This window comes from Schistocerca piceifrons, chromosome 10 (genome assembly GCF_021461385.2).
Source record: "Schistocerca piceifrons isolate TAMUIC-IGC-003096 chromosome 10, iqSchPice1.1, whole genome shotgun sequence".
In the NCBI taxonomy this organism is placed as follows: Eukaryota; Metazoa; Arthropoda; class Insecta; order Orthoptera; family Acrididae; genus Schistocerca; species Schistocerca piceifrons.
The window spans coordinates 144,971,663-144,995,271 of record NC_060147.1 but is presented as its reverse complement, the minus strand read 5'-3'; the positions used below and the strand labels follow the sequence as shown (position 1 = coordinate 144,995,271).

At 45.4% G+C, this 23,609-nt stretch overlaps 1 protein-coding gene across 1 annotated transcript in view; it reads left to right on the top strand.

The window, feature by feature from the left end:
- The window catches only part of LOC124718782 (plectin-like), a 239,827-nt gene that overhangs the window by 106,559 nt on the left and 109,659 nt on the right, over positions 1 to 23,609 (top strand). The window contains exons 7-8 of the mRNA XM_047244391.1: positions 17,184 to 17,326; positions 20,986 to 21,174. Coding sequence (XP_047100347.1) covers positions 17,184 to 17,326; positions 20,986 to 21,174 — 332 coding nt within the window. The remainder of the gene's footprint in view (positions 1 to 17,183; positions 17,327 to 20,985; positions 21,175 to 23,609) is intronic.

Below are 23,609 nucleotides of genomic sequence, written 5' to 3'. Positions count from 1 at the left end.
GCACACAAAAACATCTGCCGACAAAAAGACTGTCCGATACTTCGTAACAATAATCTGCATACTGTGTGCCTTTCTCCCGAACCTCGTTTTGATGAACGTGACATTGCAAATGTTTGCATTTCTAACAGGTCACATGAAAATTTGTGAATGGTGATTTGAGAAGCATTGCTTTCAAACTAAATTTTCTTTTAAGCAAGAAAAATTACGTTATGTGTGAGAATGTGTGATGAATTTCTTAAATCACAGGGCATTAGACTCTCATTCAAAATTTAATGCTGAGGGTTCAGGAGACCACCCATTTGTCCCATTATTTTAAATTTTACTGGCAGATATGTGTTCGATACACTTTACTGGGTAACATCCACTATGAAAGACCGACAAGTTTCGAGGTTAGTTTTTCATATTTATTTTAGTTCTTTCATAGATTACAAATTATGCAATAATGATAGCAAAAAGAATAATTACGCTTCAAAAACAAAGTGTGAAGTTAGTTCTCGAGCAGTTTTACACGTGATTGACTTTTCTACTGAAAAGTCGAGTGCTCGACGGAACATTTATTCGGCCAGGTAGTCCACGAAATGTTCGTTACACAGCAGTGAAACTCATAATCGTGTTTGTCAGAAATATACAGCTGCAGCTGTGCACTTAGGGTCGTGCCTAACCACACCCTCAAGGATGGGCGGGGAGGGGAGGAAAACAAGAAAATTTTGGTAACCAATATTATGTGTGAAAGATTAGCTTTTCATGTTGCTATACTGCATGTATATTAATTTACACAATTAACTTTTTCTATTTGTGTGTTTGTGCCACTTAATAATGATGTTGCTACTAACTGACTACATCACGTGTCCTATGTCCTGAATATCTGCTGTCATTGGCTGGCAAGTTTTACATTCTGAGTATTGTATAGTATATTGTCATTTAATACAGAAAAAATGTGTTTTCACTAGGGCCATAGTGTATTCGTATTTGCACTGGGAAAAAGTGTGTTTTCACCAAAGAAAAAGTGTGTTTTTAACCGGGAAATCTGGGAAAAATCTAAGACTTTTTTTTATTCTTGTCCGCATATATGCCCTGTATTTAGTATTTTCACGTCCTGTAGTTCCCATTATTTCAGGTTGAAACGTGTCGACCATTTAAGATTTTTGAAATAAAGAAACACTGAATTTCCTTATTTTTTTCATGAAATTTTGTCACATTGATGTTTATTTGATGTTTGTTCCATTAATAAATTTCTCTTTGGCTGTATAAAAAATACACAGTATTAAATTTCCTGGCAGATTAAAACTGGGTACCAGACTGAGGCTCGAACTCAGGGCCCCGGCCTTTCATTGGCAGGTGCCGTACTGACAGCTACGTGAGTACGACTTGTGACACGTCCCCACAGCTTCAGTTCTACCAGTACCTCGTCTCTCCTACCCTCCGAACTTTGCAGGAGCTCTCGTGCGGACCTCGCAGGACTAGCACTCGTGGAAGGAAGGATATTACAGCTCGTGGGACATTCCCGTAATCGGTCGGTAGAGCATTTGCCCACGAAAGGCAGAAGTCCCGAGTTCGTGTTCCGATCCGGCAGGCAGTTTCAATGTGCCGGGAAGTTTCGTATCGGTGCACACTCCACTGCAGAGTGAAAAATTTCATCCTGTACGTTACAGTTTGAACAGGTCGAGTCTGTTGGTGACTGACTCTCAGTTGACATCAGACACATTTGTTACTTCTATTGCACGCTCAATTACAAAGCCTTCGATTTCAATTATGTTTAATTATCACAGTAAAGAGGAATAATTATACAATTGCGTGGGGTCCGTTGTAACATTACGAGTCAAGACAGCTGTAACGGAACTTGATAGCGTAAAGTTATCGTTAAAAACGCACGCCGCGCGATTTGTTAAGATTTGGTCGGTCATAATAGTAGTAACATGCTTTTGAATACAATTAAAATATAACGGCGATACCTGTTTAGCGTTATTGGAAATAATATGTAGTAAATTAATGAGTAAGGTAGCCGATCCTATAAGAAGAGGTAAAATTGGGCATATTAAGGTGTTTTGCTTTATATCGACTAAGCCGATGATACGGCGTCTTTTTTTTTTCGTTTACTCTTAGAAGAAAAAAAAAGAAGAAAACAAGTAACGAAGTGCTAATTGTGCGTTGTGAAAAATATAGGGGCGAATTTTAAATAGCTACAGTGTATAATCAGATTAACAAATGGACATTCAGTTACGCGAAATAGCCGACAGTGTAGTGTGGTCATTAAATTGAGTACACCTACAGGGCGGTCAATTCCAGGATAAGTCTATTCGCGTCTCACGAGGCACGCGGTATTGAGACTGGTTTTTTTAAAATTATATCACTGAGAGCAGGCTTCAATTTATAAAAAGGAGAATAGCTGTATCATTATCATTGACTGTTGGTGTTAAGCAACCAAAACTGTTCATCAAAGGGTTTCGGTGAATGAGTGGTGAATGCGAAATGAAACTGTGAACGAAGTTATGTTAAATAAAGCAGAAGAGACAAGACAGTTTGGTCGTATCTGTTATTATTCCATAAACCGTAACATTTATTCTCATCGTACGAAGCCTTTATAGACGATCGTTATGACAATTTGCTTTGAAGGGATCTCGTTACGAGTTAAGTTTTGGGGACCTGGTCAACAGGGGATAGTTTGTAGATCTTAACTACTGCAGCTATTCTGGAATCAGGTGCTACCGTGACCGTTGTGTGTTGTCAATGGCTTAAGGTCATCATATCTCATGCTCTAAGATCGACGCGCCTTTCCTCTTGGTATAACGGTGTCTCACGGTAACCACGACAACGCCGACGGCGAAGGAAGATACGGTAGAAGTGGCGCCCAACGTGGGGCTCGATCGAGGAGGATTGCTGCATCGAGTCGAGTGTCATCCGGATTCACGAACCCTAGAGTTGGAAAATATTGTAGCAGCCAGTGAGTCTGTCCAATGAAAGAGGTATTCTTCAATAATCGCTAAAAGTGAGCGATACTACCAGGTATGATTAAAATAACTGTATAATTATAAAAAAAAGGGAAGTTGAGACTTGTGATTTCGGTAGATAAATATATATAAATACATAGTGAAAATAAGTGTATGTCTTGGTAGTAAATAATCATGTCAAAACGAACGAAAAGAATACATGATAATGTGCAGTTGAGTAGAGTAATGAGTAGAGAGAGAGAGGAAAGTGAAGAGGATAGGGATGATGCATCCAATGAGCTCAATGTGGGACAGGAGACATGTACAGATAATAATACAGTTATTGATTTAGAGCCGTTAGGAGATTCAAATACAATGATAAGTAAGGTAAGCAGCGTGGGAGAACATAAAGATCTTGAGGTTTCGGAAGTAGATCAGCAAGTTGATCCTCAAAATGGAAATATTAATCAAAAAATGTTTGATATGCTGGTATCAATAAACACTTAAATGGGTGTAATGAATGGAAGACTTGGTTCACTAGAAAAAGATAATAAGCAATTAAAAGAGGACAATCAAAAGTTAAATGAAAAATTTGAGGCCAAATTTGGTTCATTAGAAGTTAAAATGGATTCTTTGGAAAGCAAACTGAACACCTTTGATTATAAACTGGAAAATACTAAGAAAGAATTAAAGGCGGACTGGGAGACTCAATTAAATGCGAAATTTGGAGAACTAGATGTAGAGTTTTCTAACACCTTAGAAAGGCAATATAATAATTTAATGGGAAAACTTCATGACGTAGAAAAGAAATATGAGGTAGTTTCGAAGAGTTATGATGGCCTGTCCAATAGGATGGTTAAGTGTGAAAGCAGCTGTTTCAATGCTAGCGCACAGATAGAAGAGCTTTCGAAACAAATAGTCGAGTTTGAGTCTGATGCTCGTAAGGGGATTGACAAGTATTTAGTAGATCAAACTAAAAGACTTGACGAAGATCTATCTGAATGGATAGAAATAAAAGGAAATGAAATTGTAGACAAGGTTAAGACTACTATTGGATCCCAGCCAAATGAAAATATCAATGAGCACCTGAGTAGAAATGATGAATTAATTAAGCTCTTCACTAGCGAATTTCAGAAAATAAAAGACAAAATAGTTGATGAGTTACCTAAATGGCAAAAGGAAACCAATCATAAATTGGCGGAGTTAGAACGAAAGTCATCACAAAATTTGTTGACAGAGGACGAACGTTCGGAGAATAGGTCGAAAAACAACCGAACATGTGATAATACGAAGTACAATTGTGGTGAAAAATTGCATTGGGAAGTTGATGATTCAGTTGGTAAAGATGATGATTCTTTTGGTCAGCGAGGATATTTGTCTTCTTTAAAGGTGGAGAACAGCATTTTTAAAAGTAGACAATTCCCAACATTCTCCACTGAAAGGAACAACCTGCATCCGAAAATCTTTATCAATAATTTCAAGAGAATATTTCCGCGTAGCTGGTCAGAACACGACCGACTTCAATTTATAGTATCCAAAATTACTGGAGAAGCCGCATTATGGGCTGCCGAAGTAAGTGAAAGTTGCCATACTTGCGCTGAGTTTGAACAACTTTTTTTGGGTAAATACTGGTCGTCGAGTAAACAAGAGAAATTAAGAAAAGAGGTTTACCAACCTGAGTATTTTAACAGTAAAAGGAGTACTTTAAGGCAATATTTTGAAAAGTACATAAATAAGACACATTATTGGAGTGATCCAATTTCTCACAAGGAAGTGATCAGAATTTTGAAGGGAAGGTTGCCCATAAATATACGTGAAAAGTTAATAAATGTTCCTGACCACGACGTAGAACAATTCTTGTCTGTGATTGACTCTATAGATATGATTATGGAAGACGCAAGACAAATGAGTAGTAATCAAATGTCGACTCACACTCATAGTAATACGAATAATTATAATAATAATTTAACGTATGATAATAATAATACCGAAAACCAGGTCAAACCCGCATCACAGGAGCGTGGACAATCTTCATCCTATGGTTGCAATAAAAACAATGATTATAATAAATATAGAAGAGATACTTACTGTGCTAGAGGTAAACCTCAATATGGTGATGCGAATGTGCATAGTAGTGATATTAATAAGGGTAACAGGTACCCAAGTGATGAACCCAATTGCATTCGACCTTGGGAAGATAATTCGAAGCATAATGTTCATCGGCAGGATGGAACAAATGCCTCGAGTCCTCATCCAGCACAAGGAGTTATACCAATGGGTGAAGGAGCCTCCAATGTGCGACGGGGTGAATACCATAACTCGGATCATACTGTACGGATTGTGGAAGTTCATGAACCCCCACCGATGACTCAACGAGATAGATTAAACTAATACCAGTCACCAAATGCCTTCCTAGGATGACTGGAAAGGAGAAGGAAGGCAGGCATCAATTTGAACTGAGAGTATTAAGGTACAATAATGATCAGGATGTAAGGAATGAATTAATTGAAGAAAAACCTGAAGTTTCTAATAAATGTGGACAAATTTTACAGGCAATAATTCCAACAAGTATAAATAATGTTGATGTTGAAATATTAATTGATACTGGAGCAACTATTAGTGTCATGACGTTGGACTGTTTAAAACAGATAAGCCGAGGGGTAAAAATGCCCACTTTTCGTATTACAGGATGTACCGTGTCTGGCGCGTTCAGCACAAAAATGCAAAAAGTTGTGAAACAGGTACGTGTTGACGTTACAATACAGAGGGCTCAAATAGAAAGTACATTCCTGGTTGTTCCTAAAATGACAGTACCGTGTATCTGGGGTTTGGATTTTTTATGTGAGACCGGTGCAATCATTAATTTAGAGAAAGGTGAATGTATATTTAATTCAAATGGTAATGTTTTGACAACTACCCTGAGAAAGGGCCGAGTAATTCCAAATCAATTGTGTATGAATCTAATGGTAAAATATGTCAGTATTGATGATGAAAATGTGTATGATATATGCCTTATTGAATGTTCTGAAGAAATGATGGATAAAATGTCATTGCAGGAAAAGGTGTTAGAATCAGAATATTTATCTGTTATCCGAAGGGATGAACTGTACTACTTGTTGGAAGCATATCAGTCAATTTTTAGTAAACGTCCAGGTATAATAAAAGACTTTGAATACCATATAAAGACGTATGCACATAAACCCTTTTGTCGTACTTCCTATTCTATCCCATGGACAAAGAAAGAAGTAGTCAGAAAGGAAATCAATAAAATGTTAGACTGGGGTATTATTGAGCCCTCAGATTCTGAATATTGTAACCCTCTTGTGGCGGTAATTAAACCCAATGGTGACATCAGATTGGTGTTGGATGCCAGAGAGAGCAATAAGATCATTATACCTGTACAAACGCGACCAGAGAACCTAGAAGAGTTAGTACAAAATTTTTATGGTGCCCGCTTCTTAACTTCTTTGGATATGCGTAGTTCATATTGGCAAACTAGAATATCGAAAGAATCTAGAAAATATACTGCATTTGTTTTTCTGGGCCGAAGTTACCAGTTTACTGTCATGCCATTTGGGTTGAAAATAAGCGGTGGTGTTTTCATATCGGCATTAGATACCGTACTGGGCAGAGACCTTTTGAATGAAGTTACTTTATATGTGGATGATTTGCTAATTGCTTCTGAAACTTGGGAGGAACATTTGGACTTATTAAGAAGAGTTTTTGCGAAATTTTTGGAATACGGAGTTACTGTAAATTTGAGCAAATCCAAGTTTGCTCATAACCAATTGAAATTTCTTGGACATATAATCACTCCTGAAGGGATAAAACCAAATCCTAAAAAGATGGATGCGATTGACAGATGTGCTTATCCAAAGAATAGAACGGAATTAAAGTCATTTATCGGCTTAGTTTCATTTTTTCGACGATTTTTACCCAATCAGTTAGGAAGCCAAGACTGTTTGTTACGGCTGTTAAGGAAAAATGTCATGTGGGAGTGGAATTCAGAATGCACGCAAGCTTTTGATCACATCCGCAATGCTTTGACTAATGCTCCACTGTTACATCATCCGAGACTTGATCAAGATTTTTATATTGCTGCGGATGCTTCTGAAACCGGATTGGGTGCCACTCTTTTCCAGATGGACAATCCAGAAGATATCAGTACCATCAAGATAATTGGGTTTGCCAGCAGAACACTCTCTAGCTGTGAACGTGCATATTGTACTACTGAATTGGAAGTACTGGCCGTGGTCTGGTCACTTAGAAAGTTTCGCTATTTTGTATATGGAAAGAAGATCATTGTATTCTGCGACCACAAAGCTTTATCTTTTATTTTAACAGGATGGATGTTCCATTCACGTTTAACCCGGTGGGCTTTGCTACTGCAAGAATATGATATTACGCTCAAATACATCAGAGGGAAAGACAACATCATAGCCGATGCTCTTTCAAGATTACCGAAAAGAAAGAATGCTGACGAGTGTGAAGAACGGACTATTGACTTCAAAGTCATGAATTTATCAAGGCAATATTGTGAGAGGCAGATTTCACAGCTATCTCGAAGTCTTCCACAACTGCAAGAAGATGATAAGTTGTGGAAAGCCATTAGGCATGCTGTTGAAAGCAAAACGCTAAGTCACTCTCAAGAACAGTATCAATTAAAATCCGGAATATTGTATCGGAGGAAGGATGAAGATGATGTTTGGATAGTTTGTGTTCCAAATAAATATTTAGAATCACTAGTATGGTACACTCACTTGAATTGGGGTCATTTTGGTTCCGCTAAATGTACAGCCAAAATAGCACAATACTGCTATCATCCAAATTTGGGACGTATAGCTACAAATATTATTAAGAAGTGCAAAATATGTCAGAAGGTGAAACCCATAAACTATTGTCGGAAGATAGAATTACATCCTATCATCCCACAACAACCTTTAATGTTGGTGTCATGTGACGTCTGTGGGCCATGTCCCATGACACGTGGACGGTTCAAATATGTATTGGCTTTCTATGATCTCTTTTCAAAATATGTGAAATTATATCCTTTGAAAAATCTCCACGTTCGACCCATGTTACGCAAATTTATCAACAACTATATAACTGAGCTTGGCAAACCTATAATGATCTTGACAGACAACGCTGCTTATCATACAAGCAAAGTATGGAGAGACACTATGAAAGAACAAGGAATCCAGGACATTTACATCTCAAGATTTTACCCTTGTGGAAATCCGGTTGAAAGAATCTTCCGAGAGTTGAACCGATTTTTACGGACGTACATACCCAAACAACATTATAAATGGATCGATTGGATTTATGAATTTGAGAAAGTGTATAATGACTTACCACACTTATCGACAGGTTATTCACCTAACCAAATAGTATTTGGTGAATGTATTGTGCCAGAATGGATGAAGAAATTACCTGCAATAGAACAAAAGATTACCAAGAAAGAAGATATGGTGAAGAAGGTCTACGAAAACCTGAAGCATCAAGCACAATTGAGAAAAACCCGTTTTGATAAAAATGTGAAGAAAGTAGTCACATATGATGTAGGGGAAGAAATTTTATTGAGAAATCACCCAAAAGCATCAACCAGGAAAAGACTGAATAAGAAATGGCAATATTTATATACAGGTCCATATAAAATAATGAAAATACCTCATGAAGGGAGCTACCTCCTGGCAGATTGTGATACTGATGTAATTAAAGGCTTGTTCCCTCACATAGTCCTGAAGAAGTATTATCAATAATGAGCAAAATATAGATTCAAGAAACACTGAATGATACCAAGACTACACTCAGTGGACTAAATAAAAGCACCAATGGATAAATACGTACTTATACTAACTTAGAAAGAAAATTAAAGAACGTACCGATGATTTCCATGAGATACCTTCTTGGTATCAGCAACAATGACGACGCTGAAGTACGATTTATCCTCTCACTGAACGACGAGGATGGATGATTTGAAAGTGGAATTAAGAGGAAAAGAAAAGGACCAAATCCTCTCTGGTTAAACAAGTGGCCTGATAAGGGTTTTGGCCTAGGATGCCAATCGTCGAACCCGGCTGTGGTCCCTGCCTTGCACAGTCGGTTGAAGAACTGAGGGCTTCATCCAAGAAAAAAAAATGTGGTGTGAATATGAAGTGATTAGTGCGAAGTGCTTCTAAGACAACCTATAAACAAATGTGGAATTTAGTTAAGGGCATTTTGTCTAGGCCCATTAACTCAACTTAAATATTGTAGAATGTATGTACTGACTTGTTGAGTGAATCTGAGAGTGAGTGTATTCGCTGAAACAAATACCCTCTCCTGTCACAGTACACAAAAAAAAAAAAAAATAAGCCTGTTCTGTCTGGAACCCTCTTCAAGACATCACAGTCTGGGGGGCCGTGTAACATTACGAGTCAAGACAGCTGTAACGGAACTTGAATAGCGTAAAGTTATCGTTAAAAACGCACGCCGCGCGATTTGTTACGATTTGGTCGGTCATAATAGTAGTAACATGCTTTTGAATACAATTAAAATATAACGGCGATACCTGTTTAGCGTTATTGGAAATAATATGTAGTAAATTAATGAGTAAGGTAGCCGATCCTATAAGAAGAGGTAAAATTGGGCATATTAAGGTGTTTTGCTTTATATCGACTAAGCCGATGATACGGCGTCTTTTTTTTTTTCGTTTACTCTTAGAAGAAAAAAAAAGAAGAAAACAAGTAACGAAGTGCTAATTGTGCGTTGTGAAAAATATAGGGGCGAATTTTAAATAGCTACAGTGTATAATCAGATTAACAAATGGACATTCAGTTACGCGAAATAGCCGACAGTGAAGTGTGGTCATTAAATTGAGTACACCTACAGGGCGGTCAATTCCAGGATAAGTCTATTCGCGTCTCACGAGGCACGCGGTATTGAGACCGGTTTTTTTAAAATTATATCACTGAGAGCGGGCTTCAATTTATAAAAAGGAGAATAGCTGTATCATTATCATTGACTGTTGGTGTTAAGCAACCAAAACTGTTCATCGAAGGGTTTCGGTGAATGAGTGGTGAATGCGAAATGAAACTGTGAACGAAGTTATGTTAAATAAAGCAGAAGAGACAAGACAGTTTGGTCGTATCAATTATTATTCCATAAACCGTAACATTTATTCTCGTCGTACGAAGCCTTTATAGACGATCGTTATGACAATTTGCTTTGAAGGGATCTCGTTACGAGTTAAGTTTTGGGGACCTGGTCAACAGGGGATAGTTTGTAGATCTTAACTACTGCAGCTATTCTGGAATCAGGTGCTACCGTGACCGTTGTGTGTTGTCTATGGCTTAAGGTCATCATATCTCATGCTCTAAGATCGACGCGCCTTTCCTCTTGGTATAACGGTGTCTCACGGTAACCACGACAACGCCGACGGCGAAGGAAGATACGGTAGACCGTTCTTACGGACACGTTCGAAAGAACGGACACCACGCGAAATCTGCAGCTGTGAAATGCTATATGTGAATCAAAGGGTGACCACTGCTGTCATTTGCAGTGGCACACGGAGCAGAATCCGCGGTGACGAGTGAAAATCTGTACCGGGCTGGGATTTGTACCCGGGAGCTCCGGCATAATGGGCAGGTGCACAGTCGGAGACAGAGCGCCGTCGTGACTCCTCGAACGCAGTCGGCACATCTCACGGACGATTCACACTCCCACCGAGCACCGCCTGTCTGCACTCCCCGTCCGTTATACTCCCGTTTGCTATTCAGAGATTCCCACAGGAGGTCGTGTGTATTTGTGCATTCACACCGAAAAAGGTGGATCCGTTGCTCTGCGAGGCTTGTCGATTATACGAATGGGTGGTATCTGTTCTTTCGGACGTGTCCTGCTTTATTTGACAGCGATGATCCCCCTACAATTTACACATAAGAACAGACACCGTGCATTCGTATAATTTATACGGATCCACCTTCTTCAGTGCGGATGCCCAAATATGTCCGACCACCTGTCGGAATCTCCGAGTAGTGAACTGGAGCCTAACAGACGGAAACTGCGGACCGGTGGCAGTCGGCGGGAGTGTCAACGGCCGTGAGGTGTGTCGAGACAGTCCGTGCAGTTGTGATAACTCTGCGTCTCGAGTAGCGCGGTGGATACCTGCCCGGTAAGCGGGAGATCCCGGGTTCGAATCCCGGGCCGGTACACATTTTCACTCGTCTCCACCGATTCCTCTCGGTGTCCCGCTGCAGCCGACAGCGGTGATCCCCCTCCAGTTTACATATAAAGTGTAGTAAGGCTCTCGACAGTGCGTCACTGCCGTCGTTCGAAGTCACCGTAACGTCGTGGCGGCGGGTACCGCAGAGCACCGGCTAGTGAGGAATGTGAGAAGTGATGCAGTCCTCGGAACTGCCGGCAGTTACCGGACGAACGGAGACGTTATTACGTCGAGCACGTGACACGCGCAGAAGAATAATACCGAATTGATCGCTAGAGGTGTTTGCGGCTGTGCCGTCCGAAGACGTGTAGGGTAGTGGAATATCCGTCGGAACGTGACACAAAATTGCATTCGACGACGCCTTGTCGAGAGAGCTAACAGTTCCTGGGATAGCGTAATTAAAGAAGCAATAGAGAACAAAATATCTGATAATATCCTCAGTAGTGACACCTGTTAGCAGCTGAACAGTGTGGAACCTGGCCGTCAGGAGGTTAAATTGGACTCTGCAGATGCGAGGCAGAAATGCCGTCTCGAATGTCGATGGACTGAGAACCGTTGCCGTCAGAGCAGGTGTCGCAGACCGCATACGGATGGAGTCGGCAGCGAAATGACAGTTGGCTAGCGGTCGAGGAACGGTGCCGAAAGCAGACGGAATTATAGTGGTGCGTCACAGCCAGAATCGTGAGTCGTATTGCTGCGAGACCGTCCGGTTCCGTGTCGGAAGTGTGTCCGGTTGCCTACAGTGACTGAAAGGGGCTAGAATGGTGATAGTGTATAGAAAAGACAGACTGACCAGTGCAGTATCCGTTTGTTGCGAAGAACGGCATTATTTCACTGCTGTTGTGGCCCCGTGACTGTTAGTCGGTGGTGAACTGTTTGCAGTGCACCTCTAGTGTTCGACACTGTCGGTCGTCGTCGTGACGGGAGTCTGTGTCAGAGGGTCCACTCTGTCTTATATCTGTCTGGATTTCTTCAGTGTGTCTCTGTTTATAACGAAAATTTCGGCCCCGTAATGACATTCTGAACTGACCTGTTGCTTTGTCACAATTTTGTGTACTTCGAGATGCATTTTTTGTCTCGCTACGTATCTTTCGTAAGGCTGATGTCAGTTTACATTTTGTGGCAACATATTTTGTAACTAGTCTTTTCCCCCTCAGTCCCCCCAAGTCGTTTTGCCTAAATACTTGAACTTAGAAGTCCTGTAGATGTTCCCGTAGTTAATTTTTAGAATTTTGCTGCCACTTTTTGCTAGGCACACATTTTGTTTTATCAAGTGATTTTTACAGACCTATTATTTTCTGCTTTTTCTTTTAAAAAATTTATTTGTTTTTGTGCTGTTTGCATGTCGTGACATATGCTCGGCAGGTCATCTGCAAGGCTGAGCAGTCAGTTCTTCTTAATTTGATTGGATCATCAATTTTAAGCTTTGATTTTCATTTTTACCGTTCTTGTTTTACCTTGTCTAAGGTGCAGTTGAAATGTACTGGGGTGGACTGTAACCTTGTCTCACTCCTGTTTTTCAGTTTCAAAATGTTCCAAAGTTTCTACCCAAACTTTAGATTAGTTTTTATACTGTGTACTGTTTCACTAACAACTGCAGTAGATTTGAGGTAAAGACCTTGTTCTTAAAAATCGGGGAAAGAGAATTACAGTCCAGAATTCAAACAATAGAAATTCCAGAATGGAAGATAACAATATTATGAGAAGGAAAGTTACAACTAAATGTAGTGGAGATGCTGAGTCGCAGATATACGCAACAAAAGAATCTCTCAATTAAAGCCATTAAGGCCTTTGTCAACAATAGACACATGTACGTGCACATGCGTGCACGCGCACACGCGCGCGCGCGCGCGCACACGCGCGCGCGCGCGCACACACACACACACACACACTCTCTCTCTCTCTCTCTCTCTCTCTCTCTCTCTCTCTCTCTCGCGCACAAATGAAAAATGAAACGCACACACATGACTGCAGTTCCAGGTATGAGCAGCAGCACCAGTGCATGATGGGAGTGGGTGAGGGTAAGGACGAGGCTGGAGGGGGGAGGGGGGGAGGGATAGTATGGTGGGGTTGGCAGACAGTGAAGGGCTGCACGTTAGACGGAGGGCAAGTCAGAGGTGGGGAAGGGGGCGGGGGAAGTAGTGGAAAAAGAAAGAAACAAAAAGACTGGGTGTGGCGGTGGAACGACTGCTGCGTACTGCTGGAATGGGAACGGGGAAGGAGCTGGATGGGTGAGGACAGTGACTAACAAAGTCTGAGGCCGGGAGGGTTACCGGGAACGTAGGGTGTATTGCAGGGAAAGTTCCCACCTGCGCAATTCAGAGAAGCTGGTGTCGGTGGAAAGGTTCTGAATAGCACAGGCTGTGAAGCAGTCACTGAAATGAAGGATATCTTGTTTGGCAGCGTGCTCAGCAACAGGGTGGTCCAGTTGGTTTTTGGCCGCAGTTTGGCAGTGGCCGTTCGTGCGGACAGACAGCTTGTCGGTTGTCGTGCCTGCATAGAATGCGGCACGGTGGTTGCAGCTTAGCTTGTAAATCACGTGACTGGTTTCACAGGTAGCCCTGCCTCTGATGGGATAGGTGACCGGACTGTAGTAGATGGTGATGGGAGGCTGCACGAGACAGGTCTTGCATCCAGGTCTATTACAGGGGTAAGAACCACGAGGTAAGGGATTGGGAGCAGGGGTCGTGTAAGGACGGACGAGTATATTGTGCAGGTTTGGTGGACGGCGGAATACCACAGTAGGAGGGGTGGGAAGGATAGTGGGCAGGACATTTCTCATTTCGGCGCACGACGAGAGATAATCGAAACCCTGGCGGAAAATTTAATTCGGTCAGTGCAGCCTGGACGGTACCGAGCTATGAAGCCAATGTTGCTCTGTGACCGGACAGTGGAACTTTGGAAGGTGTTGGGAGACTGGGAGGATAAGGCACGGGAGATTTGTTTCTGTACAAGGACGAGAGGACGATTACGATCAGTGAAGGCTTCAGTGAGACCTTCGGAATATTTCGAGTGGGACTGCTCTTCACTGCAGATGTGACGACCACTGGTGGCTATGCTGTACAGAAGTGACTTCTCGGTACGGAACGGGTGGTAGCTGTCGAAGTGAATTGGAGGAAGAAGACTGAACGAGGACTGGAACGACGGAATTACATTCTCCACCATGGTTTCGATTACCACTCGTCGTGCCCTGAAATGAGAAATGTCCTGCCCACTATCGTTCCCACCCCTCCTACCGTGGTATTCTGCCGTCCACTGAACCTACACAATATACTCGTCCGTCCTTACACGACCCCTGCTCCCAGTCCCTTGCCTCGTGGCTCGTACCCCTGTTATAGACCTAGACGCGAGACCTGCCCCGTACATCTTCCCACCCCCAACTACTCTACTCCGGTCACAAACATCGCCCATCCCGTCAGAGGCCGGGCTACCTGTGAAACCGGTCACATGATCGACAAGCTAAGCTGCGACCACTGAGCTGTATTCTATTTGGGCACGACGACCGAAGTGCCGTCTGTCCGCACGAATGGCCACTGCCAAACCGTGGCCGAGAAACGAGTGGACCGCCCTGTTGCTGAGCACACTGCCAAACACGATATCCTTCATTTCAGTGACTGCTTCACAGCCTGTGCTACACAGATCCTTCACACCGACACAAGCTTTTCTTTATTGTGCAGGTGGGGACTTTCCCTGCATACATCCTACGTTCCCGTAACCCTCCTGGTCTCAACCTTTGTTAGTCACTGTCTTCGCCCATCTGGCCCCCTCCCCGTTCCCATTGCAGCAGTACGCAGCCGTCGTTCCACCGCCACACCCAGTCTTTTTATTTATCTCATTTTCCACTACTTCACCCGCCCCGCTCCCCACATCTGACGTGCACTCCGTCTAACGTGCAGCACTTACTGTCCACCCCACCCCCTCTCTGCCCCAGCCTCCTCCTTTCCACCACCCAGTTGCCACTCCCATCTTGCACTGGTGCTGCTGCTCGCAGTGTCGTTTCAGTTGGCTGAGACTGTAGTCGTGTGTGAGAGTTCAATCTGTGTGCGTGTGCGTATGCACTTGCGTGTGCGTGTGCGTATGCGAGTGCGTATGCGTGTATTGTCGATGCAGGCCTCAATGGCCGAAAGCATTAATTGTGAGAGTCTTTTTGTTGTGCCTCTCTGCGACTCAGCATCTCTGCTATCTGATTAGTGGCAACTTTCCTTTTCATAATACAATTACAATCCACTGTGTTGCTTAAATTTTTGAAAATCTACAAAATTGCAAAATGGTTTCTTATTATAAATTTTTGACCCAAATCTACTCAGTATTGGCCAGTTTTGTGTTCAGCTTGTTTTTGTGCTCAGACCAGGAGACTGAGAGATAGAATTTTCTATATGACAGGAGGAGGAAAAATTGTTAATATCAGTTCCTCATTCTTCATTTGTACATGGTCTATCACAGCAGTTTTCCAGAACTTTCTCAGTTACCTCAATGTTTTGCAATGTCAGTGTAAATTTTTGAGGTTTTTGGACCAATTGACTTTGCTAGTTCTGCAACTGTTCTGTCTTCAGCGGATGTCTTTCAGTTTGCTTAGCATTTTTTTCTCCATACGATGCTTGTGAATATGGATCAATTTTTAGGGACTTTCTGTTGGAAATTTTTCTGTGTGCTAATGGTATTTAGGGGTTTTGATCAATGAACTTGGTAGATGCAAATGAATGGTTCAGCACAGACGTGGCCTCACACTCTGCTGGAAGGCAAACATTGCGGAATTTCTGAGCAGCCTCAGAGAAGACCAGCTCCAGAGCTGTGTGAGCAGAGAGAGAGAGAGAGAGAGAGAGAGAGAGAGAGAGGGGGGGGGGGGGCAGTGGGGGAGGGGGCAGGGATGGAGTTGAGATTTGTTTATGGACCCAAATGTGGATGACTGTCCTAGTAAACTACTCACCAGTTAACGAGGAGTTTATCAGTTTCGGTAAAACTTTGCTCTCGATAAAAGTTTTGCAAAACGGTTCACGAATGTAATTAAGTTACTGTGCTGTAATGGACTGCAGAAAACTGGTGACACTGAATGCTAAAATTAATTATTAAATGAACGACGTGAATACGTACAGATCTTTCACCACGAAAATTCACTCTTACCATTTTGAAATTGAGGCTCTACGTCGACACCCTGCAGTGACAGTGAGTGCCGCAAAGTACCCCGTTTACTGCACCGATCGACATCTGCAGTCGACTGCGGGAGCCGTTACCGAACGCTCCGTACGCTCCACTCCGCTCCGCGCACGGCTCCCCGTTTCCTCGTCTCGACAGAGAGACGAGGCTACTCCGGCTCCTCACGGGGCCCGGGAACGGCTCCCGCAATTCGGAACGGGTCTGCGGTCCCCGCCGCCGAGTACCGGTCGCGCTCCGGCAGGAGTCGGGAGCTCGGGAGTCGGGTGTAGAGCGGGAGTCTTCGCTCTTTCTGTGCCGTTCCCCTCGTCTGCCTCTTCTGTCACTGTGGTGTTCTAAGTGTTCGTCTGTTTGCACTTGTGACCAGCTGCCGCGTTAGTGTCCGCACTACATCAGTGTAAAAGTAAACGAAAATTCAGAATAATCACCTTGTCGACTGCACCCGCGTCGCATCTGTTGCCAGGAGGACGGTGAGCGGCGGGGTAGAAGTGACGCAGAGAGAGGGGACAGGAGAGGGGCGGTTGTCACTCGCCGCCTCTTCTCGTATCGATTTCGTTCCTTTTTTTGTGAAAGATTCTCACTAGGGTAACGGGAAGCGGTCGAACGGAAGTCGATCCGTCACGTCGGCGCAGTACGACGGTCGTACCGGTCGCTCTCGGAGCGCCCCCCTTCGGTACGAATCGCGCCCGTTCGGCTCGTCCGCTGCCGGTGCGGCTACGAGAGTGACGTTCCGACACGTGTGACGAGAAGTGTGACTGACGGTGGCTGTAGCAGTCAGTTGAAATTTTTTTTGTTACCGATCACAGTTTGACACTTCCCCGTATCTGTGTAGTCGAGCTGTACGTCGGACAGTGTCGTGAGTGCTCGAGATTGCAGGCAGTAGAGACGGTCCGTGTGTCGGGCAGGCCAGAAGGTGAAGCGGGAGGAGATCCGGCGGCTGCAGGAGCAGCTGAGGGAGCGCGACCGGCAGCTGTGCGAGCGCGACCGGCAGGTGGCGGCGCTGCAGCGCCAGCAGGAGCTCTACCTACAGGAGGCCGACAAGTTCAAGGTCAGTGCTCTCCGCCTCTGTTTTGTATTTCTCTCCACTTAATTTTCTGTCTCCGTAAGCTGCCAACTTATTTTTAGCTAATAGGACTACACAGTCGTACAATCGAGACTACTCGTGCTCGTATTTGTTTCGGCAAAATTGCCAGTTGTTAGGTTATACGTTGCCTATTGTATTGGTACATAAATTTGTATACACTGCAGTGGTAAAAAGTACTTTTGTCACAAGTATGCTTTTTAATATCAATTGTTTTCTTTAATATCGGATGTATCCTCAACGCTCAAAATTTACACGCTACATACTGTGTGATTGTGATTTATTGTAATGACTGTACAGAGCATACAGCCAGTTTGGGTTATTACGAGTAATTCCTTGAAACTTAAAATTTTCTCTCGTGCAACCGAGGTGCGGGTGTAGGTTCCCAGCACGAGTTCTCGCAGTGCCCGAATGTAGACTGTGCTTTCCGGTAAAAGACGGGGTAAGCTTTCGGCCGTCTGCCGAATGCGCTGTGGAGTACCGATGACGGAGAGGCGCGAGGGGAGATTCGCACGGTCGCTACAGGCCGTGTCCCAGGGAGCGGAGGACGGCACCGTTGCTGCGAAACGGAGCGGGCAGTCTCTCCTGCCGTCTGCCGCTGTCGCTGCCGTCTCTGTTCGTCCGCTATCTAGTTCGAATATTAACCGCCTTTTCCTTCCCTCGATATTCCTGTGTTTCACAGACACTCGGGCTGGCAGTCTCCCCACAATCCGGCGTACACGAGCTGCCGTTTACGCTGTACTGTCAGAATGTAGTCAAAACTTTACTTTAGTTCTCTCTTTTATTGCAAACCACCTCCTTCCCGGCTGCTCCTCGCCCGTCCTCGACACGGGCTGCCTCCGTACCGTGGGATCTGGGCTGGGGTGGGGGGGTGCTGGGCTGCGTCGTATGCGTCAGGTCGAGGGAGGAAGCGGGGAAGGGAAACGCTAGTATCTCGAAGGGAAGCGGCAGGTGTGCCGGCTGGGAATGCAGGGGGGGAGGGATGGCAGCTGTGCGGGCTAGGCACGTCGTACGAGTGTGTCGGAGGTGGTGGGGTGTGGCGAACGGTAAAGGTGACGTGGAGGCGTAGGCATGGGGAGGTCCGGTACGAGGACAGAGGAAGGGGAAAACTGTTGGAAGAGGGCAGTAGAAATTGATCCCGGGAGGATTACGGGAGCGAAGGACGTGTCGCGAGGACGACTCCCGTCCCTGTAGTTCGGAAGAGTCGGCACTCGTGCCGGCACCGGTCGTAAAGAGGTCTCCGAACTCGAGCACGTCGTGCTCGGCAGCCTGTCGTGCCGCCGGGTGGTCCGCTCCGTTCTCGTCCGCAGTTTGCCTGTGGTGGTTCGTTCCGGTGGACAGCCGGTCAGTTGTCGTGCCGACATAAAAAGTTGTCCGGCAATTGCGACAGAGTCGCTGTGTGACTTGCCCACTTTCGGAAGTGGCTCTGCCTCTGACGGCACGGGGTAAGCCTACGATACGATCGGAGTGGGATGCGCCGGTGGGTGAATAGGTCACACCTCGCACGTCGGTCTTTTTCAGTGGTACAAATTGTTTCAGTTGCTGCAGTCCAGCGTGACACTGGGTGACGAGGGGGTGAGCGGAGGTGCGGTCGGAGCAGTCGGAGATCCGGAAGTCGACATCCGGGCGGAATGGGTGGGAGACGAGGAGTGGAAATTGTAAAATGCGGATCGTGAAGATCTCGTCTGTGAATGTTAAAAGACAAAGTGTTTGAGTTTCTGGAGGCTGGGAAGGTTTGCTCCAGATGACCCACAAATAGTTTGTCGCAGGTGGGTGGCGTGCCGGAGCACACGGCCGTGTTACACATTTGCACGCACGCGTGCCCCGGGACGGCACGTTTACTGCCGTGCGGCCTCCGTGCGACACGTCTGCCCTCCCACACCTCGCCTTCACCTTTCCCTTCGGCGTCTTGGTGGCTCCTCAGTCACTTTTGGAGACAGATTTTAAATATCTGAGCCCTGCAACTCTGCCATCGTGAGTAATAGCAAATTTTGGAGAAGAAGACATCAGAAGATGGAGTTACTTTTCTCGTATTCGTTCACTACTGTGCACGTGTCAGCGCACTCCTCCTGGGATTCGGGGCAGCGTGCCGGCCCGTTGCCGAACTGACGTGGCGGATTCACGGCGGGGGCCGCGGTGTGCGGGCTCTAGCTGCTAGCTGCTGGCCCGGTTGTGGTTCTCAGGGGTTTCTTCGCACCTGGGTCGGTGGTTACCAGTTCGGTACCCGAGTCCCCGCTCAGTTACACGATTTGCATACATTTAAAAATTGGCACCACTTTTCACGTGACTGACACTATACGCAGACAACTGAGGTACGTGTATTCCTTCCTGGGGGTTACGGGGTGACAACAGAAAGGTCATTGGGCCATTTCCTAAATTAACTGTACCAAATTCCACTGTGAAGATGTCGACCCTTTGTAGATGTGGGATGAAAGCACGAGAAAACAAAGAAAATTCTCTAACAGCATCGTACTGTGGGGCACTTTCTCACCGAAGAAAGAAGTGCGTGTTTCACAGGCGTGAGTGATAAGTATATTGCCTGCTGGGTCCACTGCAGAACCTCTCGTAGACAGCTGTTGAAACAGTTGCACATTCTGACAACTGCCCCACAGTTCGTTTAACACCACACGAATTTTGTTGCAGACAATAGTCCGATTGAAAAAAACGTCGAAGAATCTTTGTTCACTTATCCAGTTATGCAAAGAATCTGATAGCCTATAAAATTAACTTAAAATTATATCCATTTGACAGTTCCTTCTTACTACATTAAAGGAGAGGGACTGAACAAAGTAAATTACAAATCGCTGTCTGAGAACAAAGTAGCTTTAGCCAGTCATGTAAATTATCAGTGCTGCAGTGTTTTCCACTTAGCGAGTGGCCTATAGGCATATAACTGAGTCGTTCTGTATTGTAGTGAGAGATTACAACTGCCGCAGAGGTGCCCCCCCTCCCCCCCCCCCCCCCTCCTCTCCCTCCCACCTGCCACCTCTCCTGCCACCTACTTTTCTGCACCTGTCATTAAAACATCTTTACTATGAATTGTATGTGGGTCAGTGATTTTCCATTTGCAACATAGAAATTTTGTGTCAAATGGTTTTGATGGGATGGAATAACAATAATACGTGTTAGGATAGACTGCTACTCACCATTTAGAGGAGTGACGATCTATCGGACAGAGTCCTTCATCAGATGTACACACACACACACACACACACACACACACACACACACACACACACACACACACACACAGAGTGTGGCCTCAAGACTGGGAGACACCAGGGGCTACATGCATGTGAGATGTGCATTGTGTGTGTGTGTGTGTGTGTGTGTGTGTGTGTGTGTGTGTGTGTGTGTGTGTATTTCCCCCCCCCCCCCCCTCCCCCCCTGATGAAGTGCTTTGTCCGATAGTTTAGACTTCTTCTAACTGTGCCCACCTACTGCACAACTGCTGTTCTGTGTGGTGAATAGCAGTCTACCTTATTTGCATAAGTTTCACATTATTATGATTTACATGTTTCTTGTTCGTAAAAAGTAAAAAAAATAAAAAAATATTCTACGTATAAGATAATAGTGGACGTGTGCCGCAGTCTGTCGGCATTACAAACTCTCCGTCTAATCTGCAGGACGAAGTCGACAAGCTGTACGCCCAGCTCGCCCACCGCGACAGCGCCGACGGCTGCGCGGACCCCGACGCCGAGGCGGCGCGCCGGGACGCGGAGACACGGCGAGCGGAGCTGGAGGCGGCGAAGGCGGAGGCGCGCGACCTGGCCGGGCGGCTCGCGGCCGCCGAGGCGGAGCTCCGGGAGGCGCAGGTGCGTACCTCTGCGGGAGGGCGCCGAGGGGAACGCGTACTGTGTCGTCTCGGGCGGCCGGGAGACGGTGCACCGAACGTACCGCAGTTGCGAGTTTCCTAGCAGTACTCGCCGTTACAGACCGGTGGAATTCGGACGCCACACCGGTGGGTCCGTAGCGGCACTCAAACCTGCGGATCGCGTCACTAAAATTGTCCGTTATAGCGTAACCGTGGTGTATCGAGAGAGAGTTTTTGGATGGCAGACTGAGGGTGGAAAGTTTGGAAAAGCTCATCGTGCAGTATTCTACTGTACTATCAGAGCAAGTTTGCTAATTGGGGACAAACCGCAGTAAAAGAGCGCCGAGACGATAAAGAGTAGAAAAGGTCACATTGAAATATGTCCCGAAATAGAGAGGGAGGTATTCCCACTTGAAAGTAGAGATAAGGTATTTGACAGTGCATGTTTCAGTTATTGAAGGCACACGTGTGAGCACAACAGACCTATGGGAACGTTCTGTGTGGACTAGTGTTTTAGCTCCACACTTCAGCAACTGTCAATCCTCTGCGTTTGGGTGGGGATTACTGGCGACTTCCTCGTGGGACGGGTTATCCTTCCAAAGTGCCCCACGTACGAGGCATATCTGCACTCGCCGTGGCTTACTGTCTCCCCTGCCGGATGCGGCTACTACGCGACGGTGTTCCAGTTCGCTTCCCCATTTCTGTGCGGAGGCGTGTCGACCGCGTCTATCCTGACAAGACGAATCGGGCGAGTTGTTCCGGTCATACGGCCCGCCCGGTCGCCGGACCTCGAGCCTTTAGGTCTGTAGCTGAAAGAAGTCGCGTATGCGGATCCCGTTCCAGACGTGGAGACACTGAAACTGCGCACCTGTGCTGCCATTCGATTGCGTGGTGGCACATTTGAATTTGCGTGTCGTTTGCCACTGCGTCGTTTTCACAAACACTTGAAGCCCGGGGGAGGGAGAGGGGAGGACTGAGAGAGCCTCGTCTATGCGTAATATTGCGAGAGTGTGTCGTACACTCTGTCGAACTTTACAGATGCAACGAATTAACAAATATCCTATAGCAGAGACACCGTACTTTTCTCGTGTTTCTGTGTTAGGGAACACTAGAGAAATAGTGCAAAAGTGGCGCAACAAATCCTCTGTTGAGTACTAAGTGTGCAGTGCAGAGTAATCTCGTAGATCTGGACGCGGTCGTAGGACGGGTCGCCGGTGTAGGTCTCTAGGGATTCGACGACCGAGCCGGTACGTTTGCCGCAGATACGTAAGCTCTAGGAGGGGAGTGCGCCGTGTCGAAGGAGTGGCAACTGTCGAAGTATATATGTCGTCACTCGTCACGTCAGTTTTACGAGGACCGTGGTTCAAGTTTAGGCTTCGGTGATGTTTATGTGGATACTGAAATATGTGGCTTTCGATTTAGAAAAGGAGCTGTCGCGGGAAGTGGAGGAGCTGTTCTTTCCCACGAGTCCAGACTGCGGACACACGGCGGACAGATCCGAACCGAGCCGGGGAACCGCTGCCGGGGCCCGTACAGAGACATTTGTGTCATTGTTTCTCCGTCACTCCATTTGTGAGGGAAACGGGAAAGGTAACGACTTGGAACAATACGAGGTACTCTCCGCCGAATGCTGCGGGGTGGCTCGCAGGGCGTGGGTGTAGGTGTAGGTTGTACTGCTCGCTCGGCTTATCTTCTGTCCATCTCCGTACTGTTCTCACTCTGTCCTCACACTGTTTGTGTACTGAGGTTGTCACCCGCTTGCTGGTGTGCCGTCTGGTATTTCCTGCTCTCCCTGATGCCTCCTCCATCACAGTCACACGTCACCTTCACTACAGGTGGGGCCCAAGTGAGCTACCACTCCCCCTTCCCACCCTACAACCTGTGCCTCTTTTCTCCCTGAAGAACGAACTAATAGTTTTGAAAGTGAAGAATATTTTTTTCATTTTTAAATACGTGTATCGGCAGGACCACATTGTAACTTCTGGAAAATAAGCGGCTGTCGTTCATTTTGTGTCTCTGTAATTTTATAGTTTTTTGTGTGAGTCTACCTTTCGGTACTATCGGTATGAGCCTTGTAATATTGAAGTTTTATTTGTTAAAAGTGAACACATTCTAAACCTGTCCCATTACTCTACTGCTCGTGTCTGGTACAGATATGTTTGGGCTCTTTATCTTGTCTGGTCAGCAAAGTCACACTATTAAGAGTGTCTTTTAGTGTGACGTCTCTGCAAATTTCAGATGATTCTTAGCTGACTCCTTTGTTGTTCAAAATTGGCTTAAGTTTGAAAATAAGAAAAAATTGTAATCGTAGAAAAATATGGGAAATTAAGTTTTCTATTACGAATGTGTCGAGGACTGAAACGTCTCGGCACGTTATAACTGTGTACCGGAGTGGGACTCGGACCCGGGAGCTTTGCCTTCCGTGGGCCAGCAGTA